This window comes from Lepisma saccharinum, chromosome 12 (genome assembly GCF_977018435.1).
Source record: "Lepisma saccharinum chromosome 12, izLepSacc3.1, whole genome shotgun sequence".
Lineage (NCBI taxonomy): Eukaryota > Metazoa > Arthropoda > Insecta > Zygentoma > Lepismatidae > Lepisma > Lepisma saccharinum.
The window spans coordinates 40,879,288-40,891,457 of NC_139240.1; the positions used below are offsets into that span (position 1 = coordinate 40,879,288).

The 12,170-nt window shown below is 37.3% G+C and overlaps 1 protein-coding gene and 1 non-coding gene across 4 annotated transcripts in view; both read left to right on the forward strand.

Moving 5' to 3' along the window:
• The first annotated feature begins 969 nt into the window (after positions 1 to 969).
• TRNAM-CAU (transfer RNA methionine (anticodon CAU)) lies at positions 970 to 1,042 on the forward strand. The gene has a single exon. It is a non-coding gene; the product is annotated as a tRNA-Met (tRNA).
• A 4,225-nt stretch (positions 1,043 to 5,267) lies between these two features.
• The window catches only part of bur (GMP synthase burgundy), a 64,553-nt gene continuing 57,650 nt past the window's right edge, over positions 5,268 to 12,170 (forward strand). Inside the window, exon 1 of one of the 3 annotated variants that reach the window (XM_083132182.1) lies at positions 5,268 to 5,512. Coding sequence is in view for 1 of the 3 variants with exons in the window: in XM_083132181.1 (XP_082988307.1) it covers positions 5,892 to 5,894 (3 nt within the window). In the remaining 2 variants the exon portion in view is untranslated. The other 2 variants (XM_083132183.1, XM_083132181.1) reach the window with 2 other exon arrangements.

Here is a 12,170-nt window from a genome sequence, read left to right on the forward strand (position 1 = left end):
TGCTCTTTGTCGGGATTGGCCCAATTTGCCAGAGAAGCGAAGTGAAATAACGAAAACACAGTTCACAAGTAGGGTGATATTTGAAGGGGGGTGGAGGGTTTTTCCCTCCTGATTTCTGCAACCCCCCCCCACTCAGTTGTTAACTTTTGGCACACACAAAACCCGATGCTTCAAGAGTTGTTACTAGAGTTTCGAGTTGTTTTAAGTTCACTTTATGCACAGAAGGCTAGTCGGACGGCACTGGGCCTAAAGTTTAAAGTGGGATCCGAACAACTATGAGTCTCCACGGGTAGGTGTGTGCGGGATCCCGAAAAGTCGGGACCGGGATCGAGAAAGAAATTTCCCGTCCAGATCCCGACTTCGGGAAATGACTTCCAGACTTTTCGGGATCCCGAGCAGTCGGGGAAATACCGAGTGGTCATTTTAAAAAGTAGTTAATTCTCGACGTTTTCTGCATTGTAAGTTTCTGGAACTTATCGGAAATTGTTAGTTTTTATTCCAGAAATGCAAAAACAATCACTTAAAGTGAAAATGGCGTGTAGAATTCGAGATTTGCAGAGCTTCGGGAAAATTCGAACATTTCCCGTCCCGAATGTCGGGATTTAAAAAAAATTCCGTACCGATCCCGTCCCGACCCAAAAAATTCTGTCCCGCAAACCCCCAAACACTTTGCGTTATTACTGGAATTTACCCCCACTCGAAGATTTTCAAATGCCACACTGAGCACTGGAATTCACTTCCATTTAAAATCAAACACAAGAATTATCTGTTACATAGTCACTTCGATCGCACTTTGCGGTGAAATCTATTACGTAGTAGATCTACTGCATATCGAGTGAGTACCACAAGGCGAATGAACAATCGATGAGGTTTTTCTACGAACGCAGAAATGAGACAGGACTGAAATCAAGGTTGAACAAGTACGGTACGTATTTTCTTTACTGTCCAGGTGCAGCTGTGTCCAGAATCGCCTCGGTAGCGCAGTAGGCAGCGCGTAAGTCTCATAATCTTAAGGTCGTGAGTTCGATCCTCACCCGGGGCAAATTTTTTTTAACATTTCTCTTCCTTTAGACTTTTGTTTTTTTGTATTTTCCTTGATTGTAAGTTTTACTTATTGGTTCGTAGAGTCTAAAGAAGAAGTAAAAGAAACAAGACTTTAAATATGATCTAAACAAATAAAATCAAACACAATGCAACCAATAATTCAAACTCAAAGGTATCAACGCCTATGTTTAAAGAAGAGGCGTATCAATTATACACAAACAGCTCAGAATAAATTTAGACTTTTTTTTACACCCCAAAGAATAGAAATATTAGTAGATGACATGTACAAAGTTTACAAAGGTTAATTCCTACCTGCTACCTTCGACGTCTGTGGTAAACGAAGAGCGATTTGAATCCAACTTCCATCGCCAGCGACCTATAAAGATGATAGAGTCACCAGAGCGTAACGATCTGAACGCTGAGAAGTTAAAGTGGAACTTGACTTACGGAAGGTAAATCGCAGTTTTCCGCAAAATACAAAAAGGAAAGAAGCTCCACTTTAAGCCTTGAAGCGTTGAAAATCACTCATTCGGCAATCGGTTAGGAAAGAGATACCATTTACCTCCTTACGGTGTCGATGTGTTACTTGTATTGTTTACAATAGCAGAAAAAAGGTCACGACTCAGACTGGAAACGGCAAATTGCCTTTTTTTAATATGTTTTTTTACTTTATTTCTGGGTGAAGTGTGTTGACGATCTAGCCAAATCTAATTTGTGGGAATCTGAAAGGCACCACACAATTGTTGATATTCTACACAAAGAAAATAACAGAATTACGCATGTTTTTCTCTGTAACTGGAGTAAACGAGGATATAAACGGAAAAGTGTACCCCAATATTTCATATTTCATTTAATACATAATATTTTAAACTACAAGATTACAATTAAAAGCTATGCAACATTACAGATGGACAAATCACGTTCGTCGAACCATGAAACGGAAAACCGATTGAATATTCCAGGCTGTGTCCAGGAATTTTTAGTGTTTTTCTTTTATATTGCTTGTCAAAAATTTAATTCCTATTTTCCCACGTACTGAATTCCATGTACTCAGGTCCAGTTTGCATTTTCGCTTAAGTTTCTTTCTACGATATATTCTGTGTGCATCTAAACGTAAGATAAATAAATTACATGTGCTTGTATATTTCTGTTGCGGTGCGGAAGCAGATTTAGTAAATAAAGGGAGTTTATCACTTTGGTAGTTTAGAGCGTTGAACGAACGTAAAAAATAGATCAAATAATGTTTTAAGTCCAGTTTATGCACAGATAGGTTAATTGAGACGCCACCTACGGTTTAAAGTGGGATCCATCCAACTCACTTGGCAATGTGTCTCCACCAGGATCGAACCCTTGATTACAAGGCGACAGCGTTACTACGCCAGCGGGGAGGTCCTCAAACGGATTATATAGTGAAATGAATGTTTGATTGATTGATTGATTTAGTTTTATTTTACTTCGCGTTTTGTGCCTCTAGGCTAATTTGCGAAGACGGGGATGAGTGATGAAGTGATGAAAGTGATGAATGGACATTCACAAACAACCAAGCCCGACCGGGATTCGAACCCGGGACCCTTGGCGTCGCAGCGCGATGTGCTAACCACTCGGCCACAGGGTCGGGCTGAAATGAATGTGGCAAGGCAATTAATCTGTGGTGGAAGGAAATGGAATGCGAAGTGCCGAGAGGGGAGGGGTACGTGATTGAAGATTATAGCATTTCCATTTGACGTAGCTCTTTAGAAGATAAATCATAAAACAGCCAGTAAATCAGAAGTCAACATGTCTTCTTAAAATGTATCTAAATCTAAATACCGTGCAAAAAAATGCATATTTGAGCTAAATAAGCCTTTCAGTATCCACTTTTCTTCTCCTCTGAGGGTGGGACGGTAAGGGAGGTGCAAGGTGGACTGGTTGACCGGGGGCCCATAGCGAGTAGTAGGCTAGGGGCTGAGCCTTGGGCGCCATGCATAGAGGGCACCATTCAAAGCATTTCTTGAAGAAGAAAAGAAAATACAACAAAGCTCGAATATGCGACCGAGAAATTTCCACTTGGCAGAGGTAAGGAGAGAAGGTGTTACTCGACCCTTGTTCTCATTGAAGGTTTTCAAGTGAGACACTTTCTTTGGGGGGTCAACACGTGAAAAAAATGACACCAAGTCGATACATGGCGTTCCCTGTTCGACCACGTCACGAAAATATGTTCATGATAAATCCCTTTCGATTTATGAGGTTAATTTACACACTTATCCTGTATATGGATATCATTTTACATTATCCTTACTTACTGACATTCTCAACTTGCCCCGAAATATTTTTCTCTGTGATCCCATTCCGAAAAACAAAATTCTGGCAATGCCGCGCCGCTGTTATTGTTGTTAGTTTAATGAAATTGTTGCTATTCGCCGACTTTTACGAATCTTTAAATATATATTTTGTAATGAGCTTTCCTTTGTTTTCTTTCAATTTGTAGGTTGTATATATCAAAAAACAGGTCCGTGGCCAGGATTTTTTTTGAGGAGAGGGCCAGATATGAAAACAAAGAGAAGATACAAAATGCAGTTGGATTGATTAGATTAGGTTATTCTACGTCGTTTCTCTGCCACTTTTGGCTAATCGCGACGATAAGGGTTTGTGATGACATGGTGAAATTGGTGAGAGGACTCTCACAAAAGCCGAATTGGAACTCGCGACCTCTGGGGTGCTAGCGTGCTGTGATAACAACTATGCCACGGTCGCCTGCAGAGTATTTAATGTGTCCACTTATGATGGTAGTAGTATTGCAGCTAGAGCTAAAGGTTAAATTGAAGAATTGAATATTACGGCCCAAAGTAATGGAAAAAAATCAACTGACCGATAGACTCCCCCCCCGAACCGAAAATCAGCAACAAGTTGCTTACACGGGGTTCAGCTTGGTGCTTATTGATTACATCCAATGGAGTATTCAAATAGTACTGTGTTCTGCAGAATAACAATGCTGTCAAATTTCCTTTCCTTTCTTACACCAGGACCACTGAAGAGCCATTATAATTCCATGTTTTAAAAAAATTATATATTTATAAGCTAAATGATATATAGTAATGATTATTAAAATAAAGAACATGTCAAAATGTGAATTAACAAAAAGAGAAAGAGAAAGAGAGAGAGAAAGAGAGAGAGAGAGAGATTCTCGCATCACTACTGCAGTTCTAAAAAAGTCGGGACGTGGATAAAAAAGAATGGACTGTCCCAATAGAATTGGACGTTCGGTAGCCTTACATCAATAGTTATAAAACTAAAATCACACAATATTGCACACTGCGAACTTTTGTAGCTGCCTCTCTTCACAATCCCATTCATTTATGCAAGAATGATATAGAAATTCTTGCAACATTTTAAAAAAATGTCCATGATATTTTCGTAGGTTTTATGGGTCCACATTTTAAAAATGTCATAGTTCGAAGGGGGCCATGGCACCCATTGCCCCTTCCCCTGGGTACGGCTACGGGCCTGTCACAAAACATGGCACAAGGAGAAAATACCGGAGGGAGGACACACATAAAATGTCGGTGCTCAGTAGTGGGGGACAAACCTATCCTGCCTAGGGCGCCGCCAAAGTATCTAGCTACCGGGGTCGTTTGGCCCCCGTTGTTCTGAAGAATCAGCTTACAACCTCTGCACAAGCATATAGGGACAATTGGCATTCCTAGAAAACGCGTAGATGAAAATATAGTGACGGAATGTAAACATGGCGGGAAAAAAATTCACCTTCATTGACAATAATGAAAGATAGATTGCAGGGAAAAAACACAATTTATTGTGCGCTGATATTCTGAGGGGCGGGCATGAGCCTCCTGCCCCTCCCCTGATGTCGTTACTGGGAAGGGAGAGATGGGGGTGTTTTATGGTCTTAATTGGTTAAATCACTCTTTATATTCTTCGATTTTCTATTTTGTATTATAATAGAATAGTTGTCGATGGAAGAAGAACGTGTGTAAATTCATTTTGATCATCGTCATTTGTCAAGTACAAGAACTAGGCCTATTTCTGTCTTCAATCATTCAGCATTATTTACAAAGCTTTTTATGTATTTATTTCAAATGTTAGTCAAAATTTATGTGAATTAGTTTTAGAACAAAAGTCTGAAGCACTGTAAATTACAATAAAATGATTGTTTATTAACCCACGTCAAAAATCCAATAAATTCGGACTTCGCTTGAATCACATGGCAAATGTCGCTGAAAGTCACGATTTTAGCTGCCATCTGGTGGAAGAACAACACCGGCGCCAAGTTGTGCGAGTGGTCGACGAAGTGTGTTTCGTTTTATAAGTGTTAAGCTATAAAATATTGGTAATTTTGGTACGTAGATGTCAAGTACTTTACAGTTAATTGTAAGTGCGAATTGCAAATGGGTTGCAGATCCTAACTCATCTGATTCCGAAGAAAACCGACTATCGGGTGGTTTTTTAACGTGATTTTCATTATATTGCACAGGTAGGTCGTCCCTAAGAAGTACGTATACTTAGGCTATCATCGTGTATCACTAGTGTTTATATTAGTTTGTGACCAGTGTTATATAAAGTTTTAGTACGCCTACATAAATATACTCGACCTGTTTAATGGGAATAGCCATATGTGATGTGCTCTAAAATTACTGAGTGGAGAATTCATGCCTGGATGTATATACATATATAACAAAAGCAATTAATGTGAAGTTCGTCAATTACAATTAATTAATTTTTTTTACGACTACCACGACGCAGATATTAATAAAATAGTGGGACCATTTTAAAGAGACAAATTGTGGTGAATGCTAACGTCGTAAAATTGATCGTACTCTGTCTCGGCATTTGCTTATCCACATGCAAGAAATATGGTAAGTATATGCATGTCTTGAGCATTATTTTTGTTAACATATTTACATCACTTCTCTGTCTCAAATGAAAAACTACATTTTTGATGAATGTGGTTTCATAGTTATTAATAATTCAATCTGGCAGAAAGTGTTATTTATTTTAACCTAAGCTTCATTTTAGGACTTATTCTATTATGTCATTACTGTGGTAAATAAGTAAAAACAGACAACTTTACTTACATAACAAGAATTTGTGTGCTATACAGAAGATTGCATTTGTTTCGAAGGCATATTACCTTCGATTAGATGTATTAGATATAGAATTATTTTTGTTAATGAATACAAAATATGAAATAACTGTTGCAATAGTATTTTCATAATTTATATTTATTTACATTAATAAATCACCCAGTGCACCATGATGTCCATTCCAAGTGGGAAATATTTTTTACAGATGACAACAGACATGATTTCTGCATTCAGCGTGTTAACTGAATTCCTGAATCATCTTTTTTAACAATTTATGTGGAAGTCGTCATTAATACCCAAAGTAGGCTACATATATCCTTGAAATAAGGTAGAAGGAAACTATTAGGCTATTTTTTAATAAATTAAGCTCAAAAGAGCACAATACTTGTTGTTTACGCAGTAATTACATGTAGCATGAACTCGCCCATGTGTCAGATACTTAAAGGTATGTACAATATTGAGAAATTGTAATCACTTCATTCTCCCTGGCAATTAAGATAATTGAAATTAGTACCAGGCAGTGTGTGCAGTGTAGAACTTTAACAAGGTCCAAGTTCCTCTTGTTTAATTGAGATTTCATCATGCTGCACACACATTTGTTTCATGGTTCGATTTCTATTTATGTCTGTTAACACATTCAGAATTGTAGTGATTACTTACTGCATATTTTCTTGAGAATGTTTTTTCTCTTCTGTATACTCTTATGTGATATTATTCTTGTCACCAGCCATTTGTTTACTGTCATATTAGTTATCAGACATGTGGGGTGCAAAGGGGGGTTTTCTAAATCGGTCTGTTTACTGTTTGGTGAGCTATTTTGTTGTTTCCAATTGCCAATTACTTCCCTAAATGCTTTCGTATTTACGTCAGGCATATGTTAAGGGCTCATTAAAATTTCAGCATCCGCCAATCGTCTGAAATTCCTTTTTCTTCCTTTTCACATTGGTACTTACATATTCTGCATTCCTAAGGATTCTTGAAGGTGCCATTTTGTTTTTTTCACGCAAATAATCTCGTTTTTGCTTGCGTTACATGCAATATGGTGGGGAAATCTTGACTAGCATTGTCCATGATCAGTGGTTATGTAGTGTTGCATCCTTCTTCATCGAAAAATACCTACTTTCGTGTTATTTATTTTGTATTTTTTCCAGGTTCGAAAACCCCACAAACCATTCATAAATAGCTCCACGAACCATGCAAGTTTAGGTTAGGCAAACATAGTTAAAATTGTAATCTTCAAAATTGTTATGTTCTTCAAAAACAATGGTGAGGTTGGAAACACTGACCAGGGGTTACATCATCGAACGCACGCAACATTTGATTCACGTAGTGGAAGGACATAGAGGCAACAGTTTTCGTGCATTGGAGATACATTAATCTTCAAAAATACATAATTTACCGGCTAAATAAATTAACCAATGGAAAAAAAAACATTTCCACGACCTTTCAAAAGTGTATGGAAAGTCAGTTCGGTAAGTACTTTCTCCTGTAAAATTGAAGAAATACCTCTCAAGCACAACACTCCTCCAAGCCTCATGTGGAGAGTCAGCTGCAGGTGAGGGAATAGTCTGTGAAATGCCTTGTCGATGGGAAACTGGAATGTTTGCGGAAGGTACCTCTTGCATCTTCTTTTCGCTGATAGGACTTTTCAGAAGTACAGAGAGTACTAATTACTTTCAGAAAGTTTCAAATTTACTTTCACAATCATCACTATTCTGTAATGATTTTTCTTTCTTCTGTGAATGAAAAATGCCTTCTCGATGGAAGCACAGATGCTTTCATAAGATAATTTTTACATATTTTTTTTACCGATAAATTGCTCTTTCCTGAACTCCAAACAATGGTAATTACTTTCACCAAGGTTCAAATTTACTGTAACAATCATTTTCACAATTCTGTGATACTTTGTCTTTCTCCTGTGAAACTTTGAAAAAATTATTAATCATTAAATGGTACTATACCTTTAACGACTCGTATTGAGAGAACCACTTGCTATACATTTGCAATCTAACTTTCAGCCAATAGGATATCTCTCCAAGATAAGATTTGTTTTGTCACACATTTGAGGTCTCTGGTGCTAACATGTCACCAGTAGTCATGCATATACAAAAACAACATGGGAATTGCTATTCCGTCTATATGTAGCCCAAGTATTGGCCTGCCTAGATGCCCTATATTATTATTATTATTACTGTGTATACCAGAGTAAGGTTTGCGATTTAGAGAGAGTTTGTATATCCTTCTTGTATCTCTTGAGCTACAACAGGTACCACGTTGAACTTCATTGACATCCATCAAAATTTGGTAAGGTTCCTTGTAATTTTGTACCTGCATTGCTACTGGCATCAGCAGTGTGTATTTTCATGATTGAGTTAGGACTGGCATCTTGTTGGTTATGTGTTAACAAGTAGCGTTTTAGTAGCATGTCACAATGTGGAATGAGCAGAATAAATTGTCACATATTTTTGCACAGTTAATTATAAGATTACGGGTTTCAAAATGGGACTACAGTTTTCAAATTGGCACCCTGCTCTGCAAAGAACAGAAAAACTCTTGTGCTGCTGTTGCATTCTCAATTCTATGAGAGTGAATTGAACGTGGGTGATGCGTTCAGCTGCTTGCCATGTAATTCACAATGTGTTGTGTTTTACAACATGTCTTAACACCAGAGCTCGAAAAATCCAGGTCGCCATGGCGACTGTGATGTTTTGCTGTTATGTTGCCATTTTTTAAATTAGCAGATACAAAATTCTAAGTTCAAATTGCAGTACAGTGTAAGTTAGCAAATTATTTATTTTACCAACGTTGTGAACATTCCATATAATCAGTAACAATTTCTTACTCTTTGTCCCCACCCCCCTCTTCCCACTTTCTCTTGGCAAGCACTTGGTAATTAAACTCGCATGATTTAGCGATGTTTTGAATTCGGTGATGATCAGCTTCTTATAGTATGCACAATTGCTTGTAGGTGGTTTCCTGGTACCTAACTCTGAAGAAAATTTATCGAGCACTGCTTATCACCTTTTTTCATTGCCTAGCGTTTGTATCATCACAAAGGGGAAGATCAACTTAATATTTAATTTTTCGTCAATGAAACAAAGAATGGAAGTTATAAATATGACAAGACAAAATAATTGGACACAAGCAAAAGGAGACTTTTTCATATGCCTATAAGAGAGGTAAACAAATGACCGCTTTAGCTCGTGAATTGAAATACACTCATGTTGGTACAACTGCAACTGAATCTATCAAGTTGCCATTTTTGGCAGTTATGCAGTTCTGATCATTATAAAGATGATGGAAGTTTTTGCATGTTATCTGAGCTGTGGTCAGCACAGTGTGCTATGATGCCAAGGCTCCTGGGTTTGAATCCCAGCCTGGGCATGGGTGTCCTAAGCTTGCCTTGGCCAGTACTATTTATGCAGTATTATCAGCTGATGTCACCCTGTTACCCCACGTCACCTTATCTTTGATAGTATTTTTCTTTTTTTTCTTTTACTGTAGTAAATACTCTTTTGCTCTACATTGAATAAGCCTAAAGGAAAAGAGGCTTTTACATGTAAACATTTTTATATTTCAAACACCTGAAAGAGTGCCGTACTGTGTTTATTAATCCCACTCATATGCACATAAGATAAATTTCTTCGCATAGCTGTTCAGGAAAATATTCAAAGCATAAATTTTACGACTAGTTTATGTAAATACAGAAGCACATGGTATAATGGATAGGTACTTTTTTTTTTATTTCTTTAGGCTAAAATAAAGTGTAAGAGTAGAATGATTGTCAGGTCAAATCAATTGCATTCACACTGCTCAAATTGCATATACATCTAGGTTCTTCATGTTCCTGTACTTTTATTAATCAAATACAAGCAAAAAATGTTGTTTGTATTATTATACTTTCTTGCTTTATGTATTAATCACAACCACATTGTCACTTTCTCTTGATGATTTCAAGCAGGTAAATGACAAATATGGTCATGAAGCCGGTCGCCACAAATATAATGCCTTCATTTGGCGTTGTTCCCCTCGAACGTATGCCAGTGTAGGCTGAATCCATCTCCAGAGGGGTGGGAATCATCAATTTTCCTGAAATTTTAGTATGTGAAACTGAGAAACTCTGAGAAATAAGTTGTTTTTTTTCACTAGATATAGCTGTTCAAAGTTGACCGTGCGGCAGCAGTTTTGGATCTGTCAAATTTTTCAAATTGCAATATCTTCTCAACAGAGATAAATGGATGAATCTTTTTTTGTTTTGAAGTATTTGTGTTTCTACATATTATAAATAAATATAATCTCCAAAACCAACATTGGAACAGCAATAAAAAAATGAACCAAGTTTTTTTTTTAAAAATTGTTTATCTCAAAAACACCAATCTCAAAAATTCTAAAAATATTACAATAGTTGTATATCTAAGGGTACTACATATTCTGAAAAGGGGAGCATGCAATTTTGCTTCTCGAATTTTTAATGATTTTTTTTTTTTAAATCCATTTTTGGACAAATTTGGAACCGTGAAAATGTTACATTAATACTAGAGCTAAGCTGATACTGATGTATCTGTATCAGCCAATACCAGTGGTATCGGTTAAAATTATTTCACTGATACCAGCTGATGCCATTGTTTTTGAGTCGCTAGAAGTGCGTCCAAAACCAACATTTGTTTCTTTTCAAAGGTTCATTCACCTTTTCCAACTTACATTTGGCTTTGAAGAAAAATAGGTATTTGTGCATTTGTTAATTGAACATGGATTCAAGTTCCGTGAACAGCAAGTACATGACAAAGATCCATACGCAGAAAAGACTCGCTGTAAAGTATCTTGCAAATCAAGGGTAACGAGAAATTATCCCCATAGGAGTTCGCTGCTTCTGTTTAGTTATCTCGAAGTCTAGCAGGCTTTGTTCCTACAGATGCCGTCTCGTGTCACAATAATCTCAATGAGGTCCCGGTAGCCACGAGGCACGTGGTGTATTGTGGACATTTCTCTATTTATAGACCTCCCGCAGTCAAAACAGTCATCGGCCACGTGCTGGTGGACGTATCTCAGACAAAGTACATAGCATATTCCTGGAAATTCAAGTACTTGGGCTAATCCCCCTTTTCCTTTCAAACTTTAGACTTTTGTTGTCCCGACCTGCATAACTCTGTTTCAACAGGCATGTTTCGGCACAGGGAACGCGGCAAGGAAATAATTTTATTTGAACAGAAGTTGATTGCACTTACTTTCTGGAAAGTGTAGTGGTGGGTTTGAATTTCCTTCCACGCCAAGGGCTAGTACTAAGTATTTAATACTTGTTTAGAAATCATTTGCCGAAAGTATATATGTCGAAAGCAAAGTCAAGTCGGAATATCACTGTACTGAAGTCAATCGCCTGATATATAAGCAAGAGACTGGCAAGTTATCATTCTCTCCTTACATTTCGTTTAGTATTTATTATTCTCTTTGTTAAAGGACAACAAGGAAACTAGGTAGGGTTTACATTACAGTTTTACTGTTAGTTTTTTAGACGTTGTGTTCGGGGCTAGTAAATCGCCAATTATCCTTGCGTGATCTCTTAGTTTAAAGGAGGTTGAAGAGGCATGATCTCATTTTTCAACATGGGGGCTTGGGAGGGGGGGTATGATCGCCTTCTTAGCTTCTCATATTTAAAACATCTGATCGATTGTCACTGATCTATAAAATATTTGTAAAGTTGTGATGCATTGTTGCGAGATAGCATTGTTTGGTGGGTTCATTTATTCGTCGCCCCTTGTCAAAAATACATATCTACAAAATGTAAGAATACTAAACATATACACACCCACATATGTAATAACTAGCCTTTGTTATTTTAAATTGGAATTATACCGATATCGGTTGGAATTGGTGAGAGTATCGGTTCGAAGTTGTATCGGCTCAGTCCTAATTAATACACTTATAAATTGTTTTATGGAATATATATTATGCATATATGCTATAAGACACTGTTTGCTGAAGCAATTAAAAAAAAGTTCTAATATAAGAAAGACAGTGCACCTATTATCCTAATCCATTATAAGCACTGAA